Below are 24,346 nucleotides of genomic sequence, written 5' to 3'. Positions count from 1 at the left end.
TAATATTTACTGTAAATTTAAAACAGCTTTAAAAAGAAGACTTAAATAATAGATATATGGTAACTCATAAACTCATGTTACCAATGATACCCATAGAAAAAAGAACAACCCATTATCCCATATAAAAACTTGCATCTCTAAACCGCAGCAATTGATAAGAGTCTCTTTCGTCTTGACTAGTATCTCTTAATTAACCCACAGAATAAATTTACAAGTGACCGTCTCAAAAAACTTCCTTATAAGTCCTTTCAAGCTTCTTCATCATTCATCACCAATCTCTCTTTCATATTGGTATGTTGTATGTACTCAATATGAAATCATTCTTCTTCTGTATATACTCATGGGATCCAAACTTAAACTCCTAAATCACTCATCCATTTTCTCTACAGCCACAGTCGTTACCAATTGGCCCCTAAGATGGAGGAAGAACAACAACAACTTCGAGTTCTGTTCGGGAAATACGAGATGGGAAGGTTACTAGGCAAAGGAACATTCGCAAAAGTCTATTACGGGAAAGAGATAACAACCGGAGAAAGCGTTGCAATCAAAATCATCAACAAAGATCAAGTTATCAAACGTGAAGGTATGATGGAACAAATCAAACGAGAGATCTCAATCATGAGACTTGTTCGTCATCCAAACATCGTCGAATTAAAAGAAGTCATGGCAACAAAAACAAAGATCTTCTTCATTATGGAATACGTTAAAGGCGGTGAACTTTTCTCCAAGATTGTTAAAGGAAAGCTTAAAGAAGACTCTGCTCGTAAGTACTTTCAACAATTAATCTCAGCCGTTGATTTTTGTCATAGTAGAGGCGTGTCTCACCGAGATCTAAAACCGGAGAATCTCTTGGTCGACGAGAACGGTGATCTTAAGGTTTCCGATTTCGGTCTCTCTGCTTTACCGGAACAGATTTTACAAGACGGTTTGCTTCATACTCAGTGTGGAACTCCGGCGTATGTTGCGCCGGAGGTTTTGAGGAAGAAAGGTTACGACGGAGCTAAAGCTGATATTTGGTCGTGTGGTGTTATCTTGTACGTTCTTCTCGCCGGTTTTTTACCGTTTCAAGATGAGAACGTAATGAAAATGTATCGGAAGATCTTCAAATCGGAGTTTGAGTTTCCGCCGTGGTTTTCACCGGAGTCTAAGAGATTGATTTCGAAGCTTTTAGTTGTTGATCCTAATAAACGGATCTCGATACCAGCGATTATGAGAACACCGTGGTTTCGTAAAAATTTCAACTCTCCGATCGCTTTCAAGATCGATGAGCTCGAGAACCAGAACGTAGAAGACGAAACAACAACAACAACAACACCGGTCTCGCCGAAGTTCTTTAACGCGTTTGAATTCATCTCCTCGATGTCATCAGGATTCGATTTGTCGAGTTTGTTCGAGAACAAAAGGAAGCAGAGCTCTATGTTTACGTCACGGTGGTCGGCGTCGGAGATAATGGCGAAGCTTGAAAGGATAGGGAAAGAGATGAACATGAAGGTGAAGAGGACTAAAGATTTTAAAGTGAAGATGTTGGGGACAACGGAAGGGAGGAAAGGACAGATTGCGGTGACGGCGGAGGTTTTCGAGGTTGCGCCGGAGGTTGCGGTCGTTGAGTTATGTAAATCGGCGGGAGATACTTTGGAGTATAATAGGTTATATGAAGAACAAGTCCGACCGGCGTTGGAGGAGATAGTGTGGTCGTGGCACGGTGATAATCATAATAACAATATTGTTAGTAATAAGAATAATAATGTTAATTATGTTAGTGATGATAATTCTGGTAGTGATTGTTAAGAGAATATTGTAATGATAGTTATGTAAATTAAACTGTTTATTTTTGTTAATCAGTTGTTAGATTCAAGGAAGTTTTTGTAAATTGTGTATATAGATGTTGAGTTTTATTATTATTCTCTTTAAGCAATTTATTTTGATAATTTAGATTATTTACTAAAAGTAGATATTGTTTCGCTTTATGCGCCACGATGATGAAATTTGTTAGAATCCGATTTATGGCCAAATCTCGTTGATTTTAAGAAAACGGTAGATCTTTGGATTGATAAGAATTATTTATGAGATAAGTGTATTATGTCGTCTTCGAAAAAGTTTTAAAAGATGTTAATTACTTTTTACCCGAATACTAGATGTTTTAGTTCCGGGAGCCCCGGAACCATCATCCCTTTTACCAAATATGTACAAGTATGTAGGACATTCTACGCTTAACTGATCAACCATTAATTTGTAATCGCATAAAAACATACATTTGTTGTTGTACAAACTATCTCCAATGCCATTCATGCTTTTCTCGACAATTATACCGTGGACTAATAGAGGTTAAGACTATCTCCAATGTAAAACTCTATATTTTTGCTCCAATATATTACTCTATTCTTTACTCTAAAATAGAGGTAGTATAAAAAATAGAAGAAAATTATAGAGTTGCTCTATAAATAGAGCAATCTTTACTTTTGCTCTACGTAGAATATAAAGTAGGGTTGGAGAGAATTTTGCTCTATATTATAATTTAGAGGAAAAAATAGAGTAGGGTTGGAGATGCTCTAACTAATAAAAGTTCGCTATTGAAAATTGTCATCTTGTACTCATATCTCACACCCATACCACGTATAAGCCAGTACAAAACCTTACACCATCTCCTCTATCTTACGAATATACTAATTCTCCCTCTAGGAAAAAACCACATCGTTGGAACATGTATTAACGTTAATAACAAGAACTACTTGAAAGATATATTTTCTTAATAAGTTTTAATATAGAATGATTACAAATAAACTATTATCCTTTGAAGATAATTTGTCAGTTTAGCTACAGATTAGTGACATATACCTGTTTGACAAGTGGCCACGATAACGTTGCTTGCGTGATAAAGAAAAAAGTAACGGACAAAACTTGTAACATAATTGGAGAGCTTTGAGAAGAACAGGGCACGTGTTCGTGTCGTATGGATTCTGAAACGACCCACCTTTTCTCGTTTCCAAAGTCACAAAACAATTACTACTAAAGAGTAATTTACTAAGGACAAAGACACGACAAAAAGGCTAAGTTAAGTTTTTAAACCGCCTTTAATTAAATTACAGGAAGATATTTATTGTGAAACTTCGACGAGTCCGTTCTTTTAGTTGTCATGTTGCGTAATGCAATTATGTATATGTCAAATTAAAAGTATCTTGTTCACAGATATTTCCCGCACAGATATTTTTGTTGTGTTTTCATTTTCTTCCAACAGCTGGATTATTCAAAAAGGTTTGTAACTAGGAAGAATTTTTCAAATTACCAAAAAGTAGTACTCCCTCTGTTCCTAATAGTTTGATGTTTTGGAGTTGTCACACATATTAAGAACTCAATCATTCTTTAATCATTTTAACATTATTCTTTAATTTTAAATATTTTTAATAATTATCAACCAATAGTAGTTTAAGGCTTAAGCGGAAATTGAAGAGTAAGGTGAGGGAGGAAAGTTAATGATTTATAATCATTGTATCTTGAAGTTTATAATTTACTATTATAAATCAATAAAAATAAAATAAAATTGCTAGAAAATCAATCTTTGTGGAACAAATAACAAAAGCTAAAACATCAACCTTTTAGGAACATAGGGAGTAATAATGAAGAAAATGATACTAACAAGCGATTTAAAATTATAAGTAGACAAATATACCGCGGATAAACATAAAATAATACTCCCCTGTTTTAGAATATAGGATGTTTTAGAGTTTTTATTTTGTTTCAAAATATATGATGTTTTGCAACTTTCTATGCAGTTTTAAATATATTTGATATTTTATGACTGTTTGTATTCTGCAGTTTTTTATCTAATTGGTTGAATTTTTAAAACAAAATATTAAATGATAGTTTTAAAAGTGCAAAATAAATTTTCTTAAAATGTGTGAATTCTAACAAAACATCATATATTTTGAAACCGAGGGAGTAATTTTTTGTATCGTAAATTTAGAATTCCACTAAAACAAAAAATAGAAATCTACCCAAACTAAATAGTATTTTACCCTTTGAATAATATTTGATGTCATGAAACTCTACTTTTGTGGGTAGAGATTATTCTATTTTTTGTCAGTAGAAGGTTATTCTATTTTTAACCGTTACAAATTTAACTCGTATCACATAAGTTCTTCGAATGTTATACAATTGTAAGTTTGACAAAATAGAACAAAATATGTATTACTCGAAACTGATAACAAACAAAACATCAAATCTTGATACGAGTTCAAAATTATTGATGACTCAAAAAGTTAACCCTATCATGTAAATATTGCTGTCACAGAAATTCATAACCATGCATGGGCGTAAATCACAAATTAAAAAGGGGAAATGAGTAGATAGAAAAACTTAGATAAAAACAAAAAGAGAAAGAGAATGTTTGTAGGTCCTATTAATAATTCGTGCATTATTTAGCCTAGGATGCGTAGAATGTATTATGTAGGTCGAGCTGAAATGGATGGAATTGGAATCTGCACCAACATTATCACTGGGCCACCAAACTCTATCCGTAACATGGTTATTTTTGGCCATACAACGATAATATTCTTACAACAAAACAAAACCCACGAATCAACTCTATGTATAGGCTAATCCATATAGGATTAAAATATTTAACATTGTCTAATCTGTAAAAGTTCATTACAACATCCAGAGAAAATTGGACTCGGATTTGGTCCTGACTTTTTAGTGTCCAAGCTAAGTCTAGTCCGATCCGGTTCCATGCATCATGTTGTTGTGAGCTGATTTCCTGATTACTTGTATCATTTACAAAAAGTAACACACGGGTTTTAAGAGTTTTGATCGGCGGGTTTGATCATGGACCCAATCAAACCAAACTCTCAATTTTTTTTTTTTTTGCCAAAAACACGAGGAAAAAACGAAGTCACTTCCTTGTAGTCTGAACAAACCTATATTGAAACGGTCCACAAAGTTTTGGTGCTATCCTAGATTCTAACCGGTGGGTGTGGGGAAGGGTGTGGTGTCAGACCAAGGGATAGTGACATATAACAATGCAATATAAATTATATAATAAAGTAATTATACCCAATAACAACAAAAATGGATTGTGAATTTAGAAAATAAGTAGTAAAAAGAGCAAGCAAAATACTCTTTGGTTAATTGTTGCACGATTTTAAACGATTTTGCATTTTCTATAATTGGTATGAAATAGATAAATCTTTTTTTAGTAACATGTTATTTTCTATTGTGAATATATAACTTATTAATTATAAATTAATATCTATTCTGATTCATTGTTATTAACCAAAGACAAAGTAGACATCCATCAATTGTAATATATTTAAGGGAGATTTACTCAGATGTTATATGAAATTACCAGAAACATACAGATCTTTTTTTTATTACTATCATATTTCGGGTATATTTTTTATACCCAGCGTGCCCCTGTTAAACGTTACAGGAAAAAACGTAATTACAAAGAATGCCACTACCACGTCAGCAAAGCCGCGTCGCCACGTCAGAAATCGCTGACGTGTATTAATGAACTCAGCCGTCAAGCGATATAGCGGCAGTGACGGCTGAGTTACGGTATGTTGCGGCTGATTTAAGAAAAATGGTTGAGTTATGAGCAAACGGCTGACTTACGAGTATAACCCAGCCTGGAGTTACGGCTGACTTACTGAAATCTGTCTGAGTTATGATAAAATGACTGACTTTCGAGCATAACCCAACCTAAGTTACGGCTGAGTTTTCACCCGATGGTTGATTTGTTAAATTTTTGGCTGAGTTATTGCTTCGACACGGCTGACTTAACTTTCTCCGGCTGGCTGAGTTATCAAAGACGGCTTAATTATGGGATGACGTTACGGCTGATTTATGTTCGAGTGTCATAAATCAGCCGTAATGAGCTGGATTAACGGAAAACTCGGCCTTATTACGGTTGACTTAGTAGCGAAAGATTAATTACTAGAATAGCATGCAATGACGGCCGACTTATTAAACGACACGGCTGAGTAATATATTTTTGGTTGAGTTACGACAGTAAACGGCTGAATTTGGCTGCCGTTTTTTCGTTTTTTAATTACTGTAATAGTATTCATGTTGCGACCGAGTTAAAGTTTTGTTTGATGGCTAGTTTAATTAAGCTGATTTACATTTTCGTTTGGTGGCTTACTTGCCACTTCATCAATTAAAAAATGACGTGGATGCAACATTCCATGTCATCATTCCATCTCATCATCATCAAAGGACAAAAAAATAGGGCCAAATTTTTTCAACTCGTCTTCTTCACCTGAGTTTTTCACATCACCGGAACTTCCAATTCCTCATCGTCTTCCTCATTCTTCTTCAATTTCTTTCATCCTTCTCCCGATATGGTTGATCCGGTTCCGGTAATTGGGTATAGAAACACAAATACGTATTTAACACCGATGAAAGAGGGTGTAGAGTTGTGTAGATAGATGCGGAAACAACGCACGAAAAACTTGTGAAGGTGGTGCTCGATGATAAAGTTAGACGAAATGTTGCGTCTCTTATTGTTTCGCGGCAAATTTACATGTCACGGCTGAGTTATATGCTTAAGAGAAGACGAAAAGTTTGGTCAATTTACATGTCACGGCTGAGTTATATGTTCCAGGGAAGACGAAAGGTTTGGTAAATTACTAAATTTACATCTCACGGCTGAGTTATATTCTCCAGGGAAGACGAAAGATGGGTGTAAATTATATGTTACGGCTGAGTTATATGCTTCAGGGAAGACGAAAGGTTCGGTAAATTACATGTCACGGCTGAGTTATCATTCAGGGAAGACGAAAGGTTGTGTAAATTATATGTTACGGCTGAGTTACATTACTTTACGGCTGATTTATAATACAGATCGGAAAGCAACATTTTTTTGGAGAAGACAATATGAAATTTATTGGTCAAATAACAACAATCAAATTAAGATTCGTAAAAATATGTTTGAGGGATACATAGGAGGAAGACTAAACCGTATGAATCAAAACATAGATAGAAGAAGAAATGTCTCCAAATAGATCGATTGAGAGGAAGATTAAACGAGAGACATGTAAAATCAAAGTAAAAGAGTAGCTATTCTTGATTTCAACTCAAACCTGTAACGAATCATGTAGAATTTCATAGATCTCTTTGATTTGGGTTTTGATTTTTGATGACTTTTTTCGTGAGCGAGGTTGCGAGTAGATCTGACGAAGCTTTTGATTTGGGACCCTATGGCAAGCGTTGTGGCTGTGAGGTCTAGGAAGATCCAGCCCAATCCTGCAATTTGAAGATCTCTGTCAATGTTGTACCCAAGTTAGTTGCAGATTATTAGATCTAAAAACTTTTATTGGATTTGGAAACAAAAAAAAAGAGAAGAGGAGAAATAACGTGAGTTTGAGGAGTGTGAGATTGGTGATGTGGATTAATGACATGGATAATCAAATTTTTATTTATTATTTTTATTTAAAAACGAATTAAAAATTATTAATTAAAAAAAACTAATGAAGGATGTTAATTGTAATTACACAAATGCTCAAAACATATGAGTAATTTTTAAAAGATATATGATATTCTAATAATAAACATACTTTTCTATAACATGAGTAAATTTTTCTATATTTAATTTTTCTTCCACTTTATTTATGCCATCATCTCTACTAATAAAGATAGAAGTCAATCAGTGAGGGGTTCCACTTTGGCACAACCTAACTGCTTACCCCATCTGATGTTGGCCCCAATACATGTCCAACTCCAACGACCTTCCTTCTTCGGCCTAACCAAATTCCTACACTAATGCTCCTTTCAAAATTCTTTTATTCTACTAAATAATATCCTTAAGTACCCATAGTCACAGATCCTTTATCATTGTGTATAACCGAGTCGAAAAGTGAGAAACAATCAAGAAGGCCAAGCCGTCAAAAAAAAAATTTAGAAGGCCAATATAGTGAGAATCAAATTAAGAAGGGCAATATAATATTTTGACTCAATATAACAAAAGTTATAGGCAAATTATCATTTAGATCCGTTTTGATTCGATTCGAAAAAACTAGATATTCATAATTCCTAAAAATTTCCATGATAAAATGTAGCATTAGTTAAGTGAAATTTTTTACAAATACCAGTTTTAGAAAGCCTGGATATATGCGGGAAAACCAAACCAAGAATGGTTTATGCTCAAATGAGCTTATTAAAATAGAAATAAGATTGAAAATAAGATAGGTTATTGGAGCTTTATTAGGTGCAAGAATAAAGAAAGGAAGAATTTTTAGGTTGTCACTAACATCAAAATTATTTTAGATTGATACTTTGATCAAGATGAAGAAGGAGAGTTGTTTTGAAACAACTCCCAAAGTTAATACCTTGATGTTCATTACAAGAAATTATATATATGAACCTCCTTAGACCTAATTACATGGGCTTGTGTTGGGCTTCTCCAATGTCATAACTTCATAATCTTGGTCTTGTTATGAATGCTCTAACAATGTATAGGCACTAAAAATAGTTTACTATCATAAAACTGTAATGTTTATTTACATTTTATATTTTTATGTAAGTTATATATAAAGAGGATTAAAGAAAAAATGCAGAGTAAAAATATATTTAAAAACTTTATATGAATTGATAAATATTAATATGAAATCTGTAAAGCTTCTACAAGACTATTAATTGAAAAGCTTTTTAGTTGTTATTATTTTTTTCAATACGAAACACCGTTTTTCCCTTTTCAACCATTTTAATCTTTCACTTTTTCAATTTTCTTAGAAATAATCTGATTTGACATATTTTTTCACTTAAAGTATATGGGTTTTTCAGATATTTCTTAAAGGAAACGCTTTAAATATCGTAGATATTTGGATTTATTGACGTTGATGGATTCTGATCAAACAAGTAAAGAGTAAGATTTTCTATAGGGTATTATCATTTAGTTGTCGAAAGTTTATTACTGCCGAAAAAATCGTCGACAAATAATAATCTCATCCTCAAATATATTGGAACAATCCATATAATTTCAACTCAGTCGATAACTAAGTTTTATGTTAATCTTGCAGACCCATGGTTATAATAAGGTAATGCTCAAAAAATTACAAATAAAGAATTAACTTTTACTTTCTTGAAACATATTTATTTTAGCTGAGTCTACTCTAAGTTTGAAATCTGATATACATTAAGGAATTATAAGAAGGATTAATTAAACATCTTGTCCAAACTCTTGAACTGGAACTACATATGGAGAGTCCAATCTGCATCAAAAATCTCCTGAAGCTTCAACACAATCTTAGTGTTGTAAGTTCCAAAGCTCACACCACTTGTAACAAAGAAGTAATCCCAAACAAGATTGCTAGTTCCTATGTGAGCTCTCACATCGCTGACCGCGTATTTTCCGTGATTCACCCTCGTGTAAGCTGGATAATTGTTTCCGGTTTTAGTCCCGTTTATAACCGCAGGTCCTGTCTTGTTAAAACCAGGAACCATGTAGTATCTGATCTCCACTTGGCCAAAACATTTGTTTTGCACAGAGGATGAAGATGAACAAAGAATATTGGAGTAGAGCAACGACCTTAAATATCCATCAGTGGCCTCGATGAAATGACCCCAATATGCTACAATGATCTTTACTTTAGCATTCTTAGAGAAGACAACCTGTGATGTCAATGTACATATTTCAAATTCTAGCATACTATGTGATTAAGATGATCAAGAATAGTATTTAGTTTCATGAGCTTCCAACCCAAATTTCAGAGTAGATTGGCACATGTCTCTTATATATTACTTGATGTCCTTGATCCTAACAAATAGGTAAGTACCTCGGAAACCGCGGAAGAAAAGGTTGACCAGTAAACCTTAGGATTAGTATATTGAGACTGACCAAGCCAATCCATTGTATTGATCCTCACTGTTCCTCCTTCCACTACAGATTTTATTGTATCTATCCATCCTTGTTCATCAGATTGATGCTTCTCGAACAACAACTACATATTTTCGAGATGTCAAAACCATATCATACACAATCAAAGAGGTCTAAAATGTTCTAATGTTGATTTTTTTTCACCTCTGGTGGTGCAAAAGATAGATAGCTCGGTTGCGGTTCTGGACAAGAACGGTTTCTAGGTAGAGTTTCGATATCGGTTCTGAACATCTCAGGGTCAGATAATGAAGGATAACCTGGGGACACATTAGGTGTGTCTATATAACTTGGAAGAGGTGACCTGAAAAAGAGAGACAAATCTTTTTCCTCCAAGAACCATTGATATAAAGTAAAGAAAAGAGTATTGTTTTTAGTTCTCAATTCCATTACCTGCACCTTGCTTTCTTAGAAACAAAATAGGACCAGCAAGGAACAGTTCTATTGATCAGCCATTGTTGATCTGATACACTTCTTGTGTGAGTTGAAGCATCAAGAGAAGCCAATCTCCATAAGTTATCAAAATAAGTTTTAATCTTTCGAGCAATTTGCGAACACCCACTCAAGTAAATCCCAACTTCTTTCACCTGTAAAAAATCCTTCCAAACAACTGCTTCATCGCAGCCAATAATCTACGCAAGTCCAATAGGAATTTATATTCAAAGACATACCTGAGTTAGAGATTTCCAATCATTGTTGGCAGAACCGATATACACGTCGCGATCATCAGAAATCCAAACCTTAGCATGAATAATTCCTGAGCCCCACCATTTGCTTAGTAGCAAAGTCACATTCTTCACGTTTGATCTTCCATAAGCAAGATCAGATGGTTCTTTGGTATAATCTGGGTATACTCCTGAATGAGACAATAGTCTATGCACCAAAATTTATCATTCTAATACAAAAAAGCTTCATATTTTTAAATGTAAATTCCTTAATGATCATATACTCAATACAATTGACTCGACTAAAGAAGCTTAACTATGAAATATTTGTATTCACACTAAGAAAAAATGCGTGTGTTTGTAGTGATATATACCTGATACTAACATTGCGGTTAGCAGCATTGTCAATGGATTTGTAAACAAGAGAACCAAGATTAGCTCCAAATCGCTGCAAATCTGAATCTGAATAACCGAAATCGCCCGAGCGAGGATCTTTCGGATTAGCAAGAAGCTGCCAATACTGTGCTATGATGTCTAGTGATCTTGTTGAATTGTTTGCTAGCCACTGAAACACATCCCCTGTACACACCAACAATTCCCTCTAACACTAAATTACCGAAATCAACAAAAACAGAGCTAACATAGAAAACAGAGGAAACAATGCTCAATAAGCAGATTTTTGTGGAAAGAAAAAAGAGCAAATAGTAATAAAGCTGTTGGAAAGCAAGTAACAATGAAGAACCTGTAGAGAGAACACCAGAGATCCGAGGAAGCTCAGGCATGTCGGTGGGGATGGATTGAACCAGCCAAGCTTTGCATTGGTCGGAAGATTCGACGACACGTGTAGGGGATAGGCAAGCTAAGAGCCAAACAACGACATATAAAAGTACTCTCTTCATCATCCTCCGAGTCGAGAGATGGTTATGACTTATGAGAATCCATAATAGTTATATCCTTATATGAGAACCAACCAAATCTTCTTTACGGATAGATTTAGTCTTCAAAAGTCAATGCACTTTTCTGTCTTCTACTGTTTCATGCAATTCATAAAGATATTTTCCAAGACTTTATAATATATTTTCCAAATACATGAAATTCATAAATATACAAAGATCCACCTATACTAAATATAGATGGAATCTTTTCTTCTTCTTCATAAATTCCTTAGAATAACAAACGAAACAAAACCAAAGATGAACATTTGTGAAAACTAATTCTCATTCTTCACCAAAACACAAAGCCTAGACTCTTTTCTTTTTATGCTTCTTCTTCACGTCATCTTTTGCTGTGATAACATCGACGCGACTCATCTGAATTTGAAATGCAGGAACAATCTTGCTTCCGCAGCTACAATAACTTCCCGACCAGTCAAAGCTTCCAACCTTAGCTTTACACTTAGGTGTCTTCAAAGCATGAGCCCGTTGCTTCAATGAAGTCAAAGCATCTTCCCGCGACAACTTCTCTGTTCTCATCAAATACGCAATGATCATAGAAGCACTTTGAGATTGTACTGCAAAACAATGAACTAAAACACCTTTCTCTACACATCGATGAAATCCAAGCAAATATTGAAAAAATCAAGAAGATTCTCCCATTCATTATCATAAGCAAATACAATCATTGTAATCTTGAAATCTTTCCCAGTTTTCTCAAGATAATATAGAAGATTTCCTGATTTCAACGCGCTCTCTCTCGCAGAATCGTTCCCTGGTAACGAGTCTTAATCATCATCATCACCACCAACATTACACTTCCTTGATTTCTTTCGAGTCAAGTTTCATGTTATAGACGTGAAACAGAACTTGACCAAAAAAACACAAACAATAAGAGTTGTAACTCTTCACTTATGATTCGTAACATAAAAACTACTTTTAAGACAAGACACACTCGTAATGTATAAACTTAACAAGCATATTAATTATTATGACTAAACTCAAATATCCACTAACAAGCTATATATGGAGTTTTATAGAAGTTCTAGAAGATACAAATTCTTGGATCTGTGATTCTTTTGCTTTTTATTCTTGGTGTTCACTCTTTTACCTTACTGGTGTCGTTTCAGTTTCGAATCTTATTGATTTGGATCTGATTTGCTTCAAAATAATATAATTTACCTTTTCTTGTATTGTTTTTCTTGGCTTTTCTTTCCAATTTTTATTTTGTTTTTCTTTCCAATTTGCTTCCACTTCTGTTTCATTTCTGGAACTTCCTTCTCCTGCCTCTTTCTCCTTCTCCCCCTTCAATTATATTATCTAAAATGCTCACCATGAGCTTGACTCACCATCAGATATTTTCTTTTTGTTAAAAAAAAAAAAATCTGATGATGAGTCCAAGCCATGGTGAGATTTGAAGAATCTAGAGGCAGCAAGATCTTTGGGACTATTCTCCTTGCTTGGACTCGTCATTAGATGTATCGTTTTCAGCATTCTCTCTATCCTTAGAGACATCCACCAAAGACGTTGAAATTCAGCAAGAATGTTTCTGAATCAAAGAACCCAAAATAGAATAGACATTCATCTTCATAAGAGTTTGCCTATGAGGAAGTGAAAAAAACCAACGACTTCCTCGAAAAAGATCAAGAGCAACTACACTGATGACAAAGAAGGTGGTGATGGTGATGATACATCCACCAAAGACCCTTTTTTTTTTTTTTTTTCCTGGCCACACTATTGCTAGAAAGACCATCTTCTACTTCTGTTTTGTTTCCGGAACTTCCTTATGCTATCTCTTTCTCCTTCTTCCCCTTAAATTTCTCCAATAAAGCTTCAACAACCTTTGGAGATTCTTCAAAAACTTATTAGGGGCTTGGACTCATCATCACAATTTTTTTTTTTTAAAGAAAAGTTTGATGATGAGTCCAAGCCGCTTCTTGAAGAAATCTGCAGAGGCTGTTGAAGCTTATCATCATTCATATAATCATCAGCATCATCACTAATATTGTCACTCTTTGAAGGAAGTCCTCGGCTTTTTTATTTTCACAGTGTCATCTTATGATGAAGATGAAGAGCGCATTTTCTGCTTTCGGTTGTTTAAAAACCTTTTTGCCCGACTTCAAGTTCTTTGGCATCTCTTTTTCTGACCATTCTCCTTGTGTGAACGGTGGACTCATCTGCATCAAGGGCTTAGACTAATTTTCAGCATCCTCACCATCCTCTGAGAGCGACTAAAAACATCTGATGAGAAGTCCAAACTCTTAATGAAGATGAGTCCAAGCAAGGAGAATGGTCAGGAAAAAGAGATGGCAAAAACCTTGAAATCCATCAAGAAATTCCAAAATCCAAAATAGAAAAGGCCTTCATCTTCATCAGGGTTTGCCTATGAGGAAGTGAAAAAACCGAAAACTTTCTCAAAAAAATCAAGAGCAACTAAACTATGACGAAGAAGGTGGTGATGGTGATGATACATCTGATGATGAGTCTAAGACCTTGAAATCCACATTTTATATTTAGCGATGATGTAAATGTTATTGTAACGTTTTTAATTAATAAAAATATACTGTTTCTTTTTCTCATCGATATGGTTTCTTTATTTACAAGCGTTAATCATAATTAGGACGAAAAGTAACGTCTTTTGATTTGCTTTAACGTTTACGTAAAGATGGTTCATTAAGACACATTTTACTTCAACGTGAGCAAAAAAATACTGTAGCCTGTAAGAGGAAAATTAAGAAAGTAGTCATCTGAAGATTTTATTCCATAAATACGAGTGAATTGGTACAATTAACCAAAATTTCTAACTCGATATTCCAAACGTAGTAAATTTTTGTACTAGTCGTTTATAAACATCTTTGTGGTATATTACTTAATTTAATATTGCTGATTAATCAAATTCGTTTTTACTGGACAATCAAAATGTAGCCATACCATAATTGACGGATCAATCTGAATATAAAATGTATAATGGGCTTAAGAAATGAGGCCCATTTAGAGTATCTCGACGGGGTTAGACACGTGGCGGAATATGAATGGAGAAGAATGATGTTACAGAAACGAAGCAATAACGGAGAGAGAAACAAGGATCTAATCAAATTCACAGTGCTTTTGTTTCTTCTCTCTGACTCTCTCACAAATAGAAACATAAAATCGTTCAAAGCTTTAAGCTCCAGATCTGTGGAACCGCCATAGCTATGGAGTTTTATAGATGTTGTAGAAGATTACAAATTCTCGGATCTGTGATTCTTCTTCTCTTTATCCATGGCGCTTACTCTTTTTACCTTCCTGGTGTTGCTCCTCAGGATTTCGAAAAGGTAAACACGTTTCAATTTTTCGATTCTTATCGATTTGGATCTGATTTAGATCTCTGGGATCTGGTTTTAGGATTGAGTTAGCGAATCGTAGTGTTGATATGCCACCGACACTTTTCGTATTCTCATTACGATCTCTTGATCTGTAATTGATGGTGTTTTGGTCTATGTAGGGAGATGAATTGAAAGTGAAAGTAAACAAGTTGACATCTATTAAGACTCAGCTTCCGTATTCGTATTACTCTCTTCCTTTTTGTCGTCCTAAGAAGATTGTCGACAGTACTGAGAATCTTGGTGAAGTGCTTCGTGGTGACCGAATCGAAAATGCTCCTTATTCGGTATATCTCTGTTTTGATTTGGAGTTGATAACATTTATGTGTTCTCTTTACTTGACTGCTAGCTAACTTGTGGAATTGGAATTTGTAGTTTAAAATGCGTGAAGCACAAATGTGTAATATTCTCGGCCGTGTTACGCTTGATGCAAAGTCTGCCAAGGCGTTCAAAGAGAAGATTGATGATGAGTATCGGGTCAACATGTAGGATATTGAATATGGATTTAATGAATAGCATGTACTCTCTCTGTTATTGTTCTTATGATGTGCTTCTGTATGTGTTTGTTAGGATCCTTGATAATCTTCCTCTAGTGGTTCCAATCGAAAGAATTGACCCGGGTCAGGGTTCTCCTTCTGTTGTGTATCAGCTAGGCTATCATGTCGGTCTTAAAGGCCAGTATGAAGGGGTAAGTAGGTTTGGGTTATTTACTATTTGCATTGCACGTTATAGCATGGTTTTCTAAGCAGTCTTTTGAGTTTACAGAGCAAAGAGCAAAAGTACTTTATGCACAATCACTTGGCATTCACTGTCCGCTATCACAGAGATATGCAGACCGATGCTGCAAGGATTGTGGGATTTGAGGTTAAACCATACAGGTGCAGTTCTTGTTAACAAATTGGACTCTTGGGATTTCCGCTATTTTTCAGTACTAATTATTATTTGCTTGATTTGCAGTGTTAAGCATGAATACGAGGGACAATGGAGTGAGAAGACCCGTTTGACTACCTGTGATCCCCACACAAAGCGCCTTGTTGTTAGCTCAGCTACCCCTCAAGAAGTCGAAAACAAGAAGGAAATTATCTTCACATATGATGTTGACTTTCAGGCAAGTTCTTGTTCGAATAATCAGTTTACCACCTGATATTTTTGTCTTAATGAGATACTATTATGTTCCTGTTCTCACTCTTTTGATTTTTGCGCTGCTGTGTTTTTAGGAAAGTGAAGTGAAGTGGGCGTCTAGATGGGATGCTTATCTTCTGATGAGTGACAATCAAATTCACTGGTTCTCTATCGTCAACTCTCTGATGATCGTCCTCTTCCTCTCTGGTATGGTGGCGATGATTATGCTAAGGACCCTTTACCGTGACATTTCACGGTACAACGAGCTTGAGACTCAAGAGGAAGCTCAAGAAGAGACTGGGTGGAAACTCGTCCATGGCGATGTTTTCAGGCCTCCAACCAATTCAGATCTTCTCTGCGTCTATGTTGGCACAGGTGTCCAGTGTTTAGGCATGGTACTTGTCACTATGATCTTCGCCATGCTCGGATTTCTATCACCTTCCAACCGTGGAGGTCTTATGACAGCCATGCTCCTTCTCTGGGTCTTCATGGGCCTCTTTGCCGGTTACGCCTCTTCACGTCTCTACAAAATGTTCAAAGGAACAGAATGGAAGAGAATTGCCTTCAGAACAGCCTTCTTGTTCCCTGCAGTCGTCTCAGCTATCTTCTTTGTCCTAAACGCTCTCATCTGGGGACAAAAATCATCCGGAGCTGTTCCCTTTGGAACAATGTTTGCTCTGATCTTCCTCTGGTTTGGAATCTCGGTCCCTCTTGTCTTTGTTGGCGCTTACCTCGGATTCAAGAAGCCACCACTCGATGACCCCGTGAAAACCAACAAAATCCCACGTCAAATCCCGGAGCAAGCTTGGTACATGAACCCAGTTTTCTCAATCCTCATTGGAGGAATCTTACCATTCGGTGCAGTCTTCATCGAGCTCTTCTTCATCCTAACATCCATCTGGCTTAACCAGTTCTACTACATCTTCGGATTCCTCTTCCTCGTCTTTGTGATCCTTATGGTCACATGCGCTGAGATCACCATTGTTCTCTGCTACTTCCAGCTTTGCAGTGAAGACTATCTCTGGTGGTGGAGGTCTTACCTCACCTCAGGCTCTTCTGCGGTCTATCTCTTCCTCTACGCAGCCTTCTATTTTTTCACAAAGCTCCAGATCACTAAGCTCGTCTCGGCCATGCTCTACTTCGGATACATGCTTATCGCCTCTTACGCGTTTTTCGTGCTGACCGGAACAATCGGGTTCTACGCTTGTCTCTGGTTCACAAGGCTCATCTATTCCTCGGTAAAGATTGATTGATTCAGAAAAACATTCAAGAAAAGAAAGAAAGAAAGAAGAAGGTAATATAGTTAATGATTTTCACAAGTTTGTTTTTGCTCAATAGGTGTCTTCTTTATTCGCTCTGGTTTTGGTTACAAGTAACAAAAGAAAGGTTTTATATGTAAACCTTTCTTTTTTTTAGAGTGTATTTTGTTTGATTTTCCCAAATGACACTTTGGATTATCTTTCTTAATTGACAATATGTGATTCTTTCATTTCTATTTATATTTTTATACTCTCTTTTAATCTTTAAGCATTTTCTTGGTTACATCAAATTCCAAGTATCTTAAAGCACTCTCTTCCCGTTAATTGCGGTTTGCGGACATCAATAAATTCTGTCTCCGACCGTTATTAAGAAAATGGATTTATATCTAATTTCTTGGAATCTGAGTCTCAATGGTAGGGACTTGACACGTTTAAAATAAACCGTTGGGACCAACAGAGAGTATTACTATGAGCTAAACATCATTCACTTCCAACGGCTAGTTTCTTCTTATAAAGACCCAATCAATTACAACAGAGCCCAAATAAGCCACAAAAATCTCTCTTTATCTCTCTCACTTTCTCTTTCTCTCTATATCTCTTACACAAACTTAATTCTAATGGCTCAGAGAACTCTTATCGAAGCTACTTTTCTATTCTTCTTCTTCTTCTTGGCTAATTTTGCATGTTGCAAAGAGATTCTCGTTGGAGGCAAAACCAGCGCCTGGAAAATCCCTTCTTCGCCTTCCGAGTCCCTAAACAAATGGGCTGAGAGTTTACGGTTTCACGTCGGCGATTCTCTCGGTGAGTTTTCTCTCATTTTCAAATTCCAAAGTCTGCTCTTTCCTTCAGAATTAAAAATTTCTAGACTCTTGTATGTGACAGTGTGGAAGTACGATGGGGAAAAGGACTCGGTTTTGCAAGTGACTAAAGAAGCATACATTAACTGTAACACCACAAACCCAGCAGCTAATTACAGCAATGGAGACACCAAAGTGAAGCTAGAGAGATCTGGTCCTTACTTCTTCATCAGCGGCTCCAAAAGCAATTGTGTTGAAGGTGAGAAGCTTCACATTGTCGTCATGTCCTCTCGTGGTGGCCACACCGGTGGTTTCTTTACCGGCTCTGCTCCTTCTCCCGCACCTTCTCCGGCTTTGGGAGCTCCTGCTGTTGCTCCTGCCACTGGTGCTGCTGCTTCTCTGACTCGCCAAGTTGGGGTTTTGGGATTTGTTGGATTATTAGGGGTTGTTTTGCTCTGATTTTAACCTGCTTTGTTCAAATTCTCTCTCTGCTATTTGATTCTTTGATCCACAAGATTTGTTGAATTCTTTTGCCTTTTGAAGATTAATGTTATTTCCGAATACAAATTCACCAACTTCAAGAGCTTTCCGAAAGCAGTTGCGAAACACAATGCAATGTACATACAGCATACACCAGAACACTAACTAGGTCCAAAATTTTTAAAACGCTATGAAAGATTAGTTGACAAAACCAACTTCTCTGCAATGGCGACGATGACGAATGCAACAACTACGATCCAGAAAATGTAGCAGCAGCTGCAAAAGATGAAGAAGAGAGTGTTGAAGGACTGAGAATTTGCAAAGTAACACGGATTCAATGTTGCACAAAGAGAACTGAGACATTGATACTATTCTGGCATGTCGAGACAGAAATGATGCTGAAGATCTCAAGACTGAAGATAAGTAACGGATGCAATGATTTACACGAAGAGAACCGAAGAAACTGATACTATTATGGTATTGACGGCTAGGAGAAATCACTACAATGAACAATACTTCCTTATTGGTCCATCCTTTATATGACTTCATAGAAAAGTGTCTCAAAGATATTAAAAATCATACCATCAGGAGAAACAAATAGATCCCTAAGGAAAACTCGTAAAGAGACTACAGTTTTCAAAAGAAATGGAAAGAAACAGTGTTTTCATTATGGGATAACAATCGATAAGTATTAGGAGATTTGCTTTCAGGTGTCAAAGATAATCAGAAGAGAACATTACCATGATATATTGGTAGTAAATCAGGCTGTACCAACTTCAACATCATCTGAACCATCAGCTGCCGCCATTAAAGGTCCCTTCAAACCATTTTCGTTGTGACCGATAATCTCACGAGCTGCCTTTTCAAGAAAGTCCTTCGCGGCTGATTGAACAGTTGATTGGTATTTCCTCTTTCTCGCAGTTGTTTCCGAATTCCTGAACCTTGATTTCTCTCCTCTACTGAGGTCTCTAATGTTTTGCTTTTGGGCTAGATTCATTTAGCAATGAATGTTAGAGAAACAAGGATATAAGTAAAAGAGAAAGGTGGAAACAAAAACTGTACAAAAGCTTACTCGATGTAAGATCAGGTAGAGAATGTTCGATGAAGCGGGTTGCTGCCTGACGGTTTAAGACAGTAGTCGGGCGCAATGGTTCTACGATAAAGAAGAGAAACAGATAAGAGATCATTTAGTAGATAAGATATTGAATTAGAGGTAGCAATTCAATGTCTCACAAAATCGAAATAGATACAAAATTTCCTAATCAGATAAACCAAACATCAATTAGACAATTTAAAAATGAAACGATGCGCATGAAAAGAAATACTTTCGAGTAACTAAGTAGAACTAGTCGGCCCATTAGTATCCGGTAGCATATCGACAAAACGGTTCTTGCCTGAAAGGCCCACGAGTCATTTCATAAAACGCAGCGCAAAAGGTTACCAATTGAGTAAACACCTTCTAAACGGAAATATATAAGCTCGTTTGATAAACAAAGATAAGAGACTAGCCTCCCCCGATATGAGATAGTAGACAAAACAAATGGATCTTCCACAAAAAGAAAAAAAACCCGAAAAACATTGCAATGTTCGCGAAACGTAAAAATCAACAATTAGCCGCTAATAAATTCAAACCAAATAAGTTGTCTAAATGGAAGTACATCTTGATAAAAACAAAGTTGATATTACTTCACTTTGATTAAAAAGATATTCAACAGAAAAGCAAATACAGAGAAACTAGCTCACGAATCAGTCTCCCTAATTTCACTAGACTAAGACATTTTCCAAAAGGAAATAATGATAACTTTCTTTTTAAAAAATGGAGCATAATCTCCCTTCAATATAAGATCAAGATGATAGGTAGATGCAATAGTAAGGTGACGAAAAGATAAGTCCAGAACAATGGATTAGGCGCGAGACATAATGATAAAGCCCTCCAATGGAAACACTACTTCCCTGCATTTAAGATGGGTATATGCAATAAAGAGTCTTTAAACGAAAATCATCATATCTACGAAAAAAAAGAATCAACACTAACCATCGAACAAAACCAAGAAAAGGCAGATACATAATCTCGACAAACAAAGGATCAGAAACTCAAGTCCTCGAAATGTACTACTCAACGAAAAGGTACACATAAAATATCATTTACCGCTGGAGAAATAGTTAGCACCTATCAGCCTCTAAAATTATAAGCTGAAGAGCATAATTCTTGAACATGGTTAATAGATGCAGCAATTCTCCAATGAAAAGAGAAAGCCAAAGAAAAATCGATCCACGAGACTATACAATGGCCAATTCAAACTGAAAACAAATGGTTTCCAACCAGAGAACATTCAATACTTGTCCCCTCGATTCAATAGACAGAACAAACAAGTTTTGATCTCTCCACAAATCATTTCAGGCACCAGATAAATCAATCTTTACCTTTACTTTGATCCAAGCACTTCTGAAACTTCTCTCTGTACACATTTATCCGCTCCTACAAATCCAATACTACCATCAATAAAACAACAAAAGATGATGAGAGAACTAAAATATCCAAAGCCACCAAATTTACACATACAATTTCAGATTTCACACGATGATCATCAGGATCAACTCCAGTACACCTCAACCTCACTGAAAAAACACACAAAACCACAAAAAATCTCAACCTTATCACAAATAAACAAACTTCAATGAAAACAGATTCAAGAAGAAGAAAGAGAGTTACGTTCGTAAAGAGTAGTGGTGGCTCCAGCTAGCAAATACATAGTCTTAGCTCGCTGCAATGGCTGCATTGCAGCAAGAACTTCTGGCTCAGCTAAAGTCAGCATCTGCTCAAGCTGTGGTTTCAGTTCCTTGAGGTACGCAAGTGTTTGATTCACCGCTTCAATCGCTGATTCCGGCACCACTCCTCCAGCTCCCGCCGTCGCACCGCTGCTACTTCCTCCACCTCCTTCCATCTTCAATCGAATCGAGAAATTGAAAATCGAAAAAACACGGCGTGGATTCAGAGGTAAAGAGTTTAGGTTTCCGGTTAGATTCTCTTAGTCGCCGACAAGTGTTGAATTTTTTATCATGAAGAGGCGCTAATACAATCGGGAAAGAGTGACGTCAGCATTATCATAGATGGGCCGTTAATAGGCCCAATAAAGGCCCAGTAAACTGGTGAATTTAATGTTATTAATGCAAATGTGGATCAGATCGGTGATTGATCAGATCGGCGGCGATGGATGGTGGCGACGATATGGATTCGCTGTTCGAAGGGATGGAGCTTTTTACGCCGGTGGCTGAGCTCGCCGGAGATAACAAGGTAAGCTCACCGCCTCAATCTGGAAATAATGAAACCAAGGCGGCGGAGGCGACACTGATCACGGCTCCTTCTCAGCCAGATATGACGGAGGCTTTGGACGAGAATCTGTTTTCTGACTTAACGATTGTGACTCCGGTTCAACACCAACCTGAGCCGATCGAGGTAGTTACTACTCATCCATCTCCGGCGAAGAATTATGGACGTCAGGTGTCACGGAGGAAGAAAAGAGCGGCGGGATTAAGAATAGGATATGGTAGGCACGAAACCAACAATCTCGATGAAGACGAAGATGATTCCGTTAGTCAACAGTCCGATTCCGTTAGTCAAGTATCGGATTCCGTTACTCAGGTATCTGATTCCGTCGCGCAAGTGATTGATTCCGGTAATCAATCTTTGGACTCTCCTGTTGTTAGTGTTGTTGTTGGTAATGGTAGCTCAAGGTTGGAACTAGTCAAGGCTCAGATCGAAGCGAAGCTAAATCGAGCTTGTGAATTGGCTGCTTCGGTTACTTCTGCTCGTAAGAATGCGATTAGGAAGAGAAGGCAAGCATCTGAGAATCTCAGATTAGCTTCTACGACTCACGAAGAGCTGGAGAAGCAGCTTGAGGAAGCGATTGAGGCCGAGGATTTTGATGCTGCTGAGAGGATTAGCGAAAGTCTCGCTGCTAAGGAAAGAGATAGGCTAGCTTTGTTGGCATTGCTTCGTCAAGCGGAATCTGATTGTGACGCTATTGAGTCGAAAATGGAGGAGGTTCTTCTTTCTCAGATTGCAGCTGAAGAAGAATCCTCCTCTCTGCTTCGGAGGTTTTGCACGGATGCTGAGAATGATGCTGGATCGATTCTGGAGAAGGCGGAAGCTTTTTATTCAGATGAAATGGAGAAATGGCATTCATGTTCTGAAGATGTGGAAGTTAGAAAAGTCGAATTGGATATAGAATCTGTTGTTGTTGATAATGTTAGGTTGTCGTTGAATGGTACTCTTGAGGGATCCGTTGAACAAGATATGAAAGAAAAGGAGATGCTGCGGAAGAAGAACGAACATTTGTCAAATGAACTTGAGGAGTTGCTTGCTCTGGTGAAGGCTAAGGAGAAGGAGATTGACGAGAACGATTTGAAAATAGAGGCAGTTGAGGAAAGAATTAACAATGTGGTGACGGGCTACAAGGAATTGCAAACAAGCATGGATAAAATGGTAAACGATGTGCAAGCGGGTCTCACCCAGATTGATAAGGAAACTGAAGATTTATCAAGGAAAAAGAAAGACGTGGATGAGTTCATGACATCTGAGAAGGAGAGAGGAGCCAAACTCCGTGATCTTGCCCGTGTTTCAGCAGATGAAGCATGTGAATATGATAAAGTTATTAAATTGCGAAAAGATCTGATGGCGTATGTGTCTAAAACTAGAGAAGAGAGAGCCAAGCTTGTAAATATCGAAGAGAAGCTTTCTGAGGAAGTACAGAAGCTACAAGAGGAGGTTTCTAGTACCCGAGAGTCACTAAAGGAGCGATCTTCTAAAAAGTCGATCATCCAACAGAATATTACATCTTTCATGGATAAAATTATGTTCATAGAGAAAAGGATGCCGGAGCTTGAAGCAGAGAAGAAAGTTGCCGCATCAACAAGAAATTTCAAAGAAGCTGGAAGAATAGCTGCAGAAGCCAAGTCCTTAAATCTAGAAAAGGATAAGATACAGATGGAGACAGGAAAAGCTAACGCTGAGCTCGAAAAAGCAGAACATGAGATCGAAGAAACCATCAAGAGGCTACAAGAGATAGAGAGGTTGATTTTGTCAAAAGAAAAAGAATTGGCTATCAGTAGATTCCAGAGGTTGCGGATTGACAGTGGCACTGCAAAAGCCGAGAGATCAGCTGCTCTGGAACTGAGCGACCTCGAAGAAGCTAATCTTCTACTTGAGGAAGCGCAAGAAGCAGAATCCGAGGCAGAGAAGCTTAAACTCACATGCGGTCTCAAAGAGGAGGAAGAAAAAGAAGAAGACGAGGCTAAGTCTTACGAAGTTTTTGTCTCGATGGAACTCATAGCCACTGTTGGTCTGAAAAAATTACAAGAATTGGCGGAATGTGTTCCATCTTAAGTCTGAAGCTGCTTCAGGTTCAATCCTAGGGACTACAGAAATGTCCTGAATCATCAAGTAAAAGAACCAAATGGTTGGTTTTGTAGATCTATCAACAACATTAAGCTCCATAACGCAGTCCACATATATGGTTTTTGTTTGTTTTTGGTTTTGGGATCCATGTTTGATTGATAGGTTGTTCAAAGAAAAGACTGCAAGCTTTTTCGATTCAAAATGTTATGGATACATGAGGAAGATAGATATACACCATGAATTTTTTTTGTTGGAATGTACTTTCTTTGTTTCTCTGTTTACTTAGATCAAACTGTTGATTTGGTAGGTAGATATTGTTGTCTCATTGTAATTTAAAAATTGTAAAATTGGCTCGTTATATGGTAATTCTGTTTATTTGTATTGGACTAAGTAGTCTTATGACACCTCTCGGTCGAAATGTCTGGCTATCGCCATCACAAAGTGGGATGTTTTCGGATGCAAT

General features: G+C 36.8%; 6 protein-coding genes across 6 annotated transcripts; 4 read left to right on the top strand and 2 right to left on the bottom strand.

Moving 5' to 3' along the window:
* The first annotated feature begins 135 nt into the window (after window positions 1-135).
* On the top strand, window positions 136-1,898 carry LOC9308209 (CBL-interacting serine/threonine-protein kinase 25). The gene is made up of 2 exons (XM_021022825.1): window positions 136-291; window positions 390-1,898. The coding sequence occupies exon 2, from the start codon at window positions 418-420 to the stop codon at window positions 1,786-1,788; it is 1,371 nt and encodes a 456-aa protein (XP_020878484.1). The 5' UTR covers window positions 136-291; window positions 390-417; the 3' UTR covers window positions 1,789-1,898.
* Window positions 1,899-9,033: 7,135 nt separating this feature from the next.
* On the bottom strand, window positions 9,034-11,466 carry LOC9308208 (phospholipase D Y). Its single transcript, XM_021023498.1, is given in 8 exon segments — window positions 9,034-9,201; window positions 9,204-9,606; window positions 9,771-9,935; window positions 10,016-10,172; window positions 10,262-10,455; window positions 10,540-10,741; window positions 10,908-11,112; window positions 11,276-11,466. Coding segments are annotated over 8 exon segments (1,533 nt in total). The 5' UTR covers window positions 11,436-11,466; the 3' UTR covers window positions 9,034-9,154.
* A 3,061-nt stretch (window positions 11,467-14,527) lies between these two features.
* LOC9310307 (transmembrane 9 superfamily member 9) lies at window positions 14,528-17,465 on the top strand. Its single transcript, XM_002874194.2, has 7 exons — window positions 14,528-14,779; window positions 14,950-15,114; window positions 15,203-15,312; window positions 15,398-15,515; window positions 15,593-15,705; window positions 15,785-15,935; window positions 16,045-17,465. Exons 1-7 carry the CDS (start codon window positions 14,660-14,662, stop codon window positions 17,200-17,202), a joined length of 1,935 nt encoding a protein of 644 aa, XP_002874240.1. The 5' UTR covers window positions 14,528-14,659; the 3' UTR covers window positions 17,203-17,465.
* Window positions 17,466-17,738: 273 nt separating this feature from the next.
* LOC9308207 (early nodulin-like protein 3) lies at window positions 17,739-18,530 on the top strand. The gene is made up of 2 exons (XM_002874193.2): window positions 17,739-18,009; window positions 18,091-18,530. The coding sequence occupies exons 1-2, from the start codon at window positions 17,826-17,828 to the stop codon at window positions 18,462-18,464; spliced, it is 558 nt and encodes a 185-aa protein (XP_002874239.1). The 5' UTR covers window positions 17,739-17,825; the 3' UTR covers window positions 18,465-18,530.
* Window positions 18,531-18,540: 10 nt separating this feature from the next.
* Window positions 18,541-21,553, bottom strand: LOC9310306 (nuclear nucleic acid-binding protein C1D). The gene is made up of 6 exons (XM_021023485.1): window positions 21,199-21,553; window positions 21,049-21,104; window positions 20,910-20,964; window positions 19,558-19,638; window positions 19,226-19,472; window positions 18,541-18,761 (listed from the first exon to the last, which is right to left on the bottom strand). The coding sequence occupies exons 1-5, from the start codon at window positions 21,428-21,430 to the stop codon at window positions 19,246-19,248; spliced, it is 651 nt and encodes a 216-aa protein (XP_020879144.1). The 5' UTR covers window positions 21,431-21,553; the 3' UTR covers window positions 18,541-18,761; window positions 19,226-19,245.
* Window positions 21,554-21,659: 106 nt separating this feature from the next.
* On the top strand, window positions 21,660-24,264 carry LOC9310305 (protein CROWDED NUCLEI 2). Its single transcript, XM_002874192.2, has one exon. The coding sequence runs from the start codon at window positions 21,697-21,699 to the stop codon at window positions 23,869-23,871; it is 2,175 nt and encodes a 724-aa protein (XP_002874238.1). The 5' UTR covers window positions 21,660-21,696; the 3' UTR covers window positions 23,872-24,264.
* Window positions 24,265-24,346: the final 82 nt, after the last annotated feature.

The sequence above is a fragment of the Arabidopsis lyrata genome, assembly GCF_000004255.2.
Source record: "Arabidopsis lyrata subsp. lyrata unplaced genomic scaffold ARALYscaffold_6, whole genome shotgun sequence".
Lineage (NCBI taxonomy): Eukaryota > Viridiplantae > Streptophyta > Magnoliopsida > Brassicales > Brassicaceae > Arabidopsis > Arabidopsis lyrata.
Note: the sequence above shows the minus strand (reverse complement) of the source record. Positions and strands in the feature narration are given on the sequence as shown.

Excerpts from the sequence above, each read along its gene's own strand:
- LOC9308209 (XM_021022825.1), top strand. The coding sequence starts at position 418 with ATGGAGGAAGAACAACAACAACTTCGAGTTCTGTTCGGGAAATACGAG.
- LOC9310307 (XM_002874194.2), top strand. The coding sequence starts at position 14,660 with ATGGAGTTTTATAGATGTTGTAGAAGATTACAAATTCTCGGATCTGTG. Across the intron at positions 14,780-14,949 it reads CTCCTCAGGATTTCGAAAAG|GGAGATGAATTGAAAGTGAA; the intron begins GTAAACACGTTT and ends TGGTCTATGTAG. Across the intron at positions 15,516-15,592 it reads TTAAAGGCCAGTATGAAGGG|AGCAAAGAGCAAAAGTACTT; the intron begins GTAAGTAGGTTT and ends TTGAGTTTACAG.
- LOC9308207 (XM_002874193.2), top strand. The coding sequence starts at position 17,826 with ATGGCTCAGAGAACTCTTATCGAAGCTACTTTTCTATTCTTCTTCTTC. Across the intron at positions 18,010-18,090 it reads TCACGTCGGCGATTCTCTCG|TGTGGAAGTACGATGGGGAA; the intron begins GTGAGTTTTCTC and ends TGTATGTGACAG.
- LOC9310306 (XM_021023485.1), bottom strand. The coding sequence starts at position 21,430 with ATGGAAGGAGGTGGAGGAAGTAGCAGCGGTGCGACGGCGGGAGCTGGA. Across the intron at positions 20,965-21,048 it reads ATCGTGTGAAATCTGAAATT|GAGCGGATAAATGTGTACAG; the intron begins GTATGTGTAAAT and ends TTGGATTTGTAG. Across the intron at positions 19,473-19,557 it reads TCTACCTGATCTTACATCGA|CCCAAAAGCAAAACATTAGA; the intron begins GTAAGCTTTTGT and ends AAATGAATCTAG.
- LOC9310305 (XM_002874192.2), top strand. The coding sequence starts at position 21,697 with ATGGATGGTGGCGACGATATGGATTCGCTGTTCGAAGGGATGGAGCTT.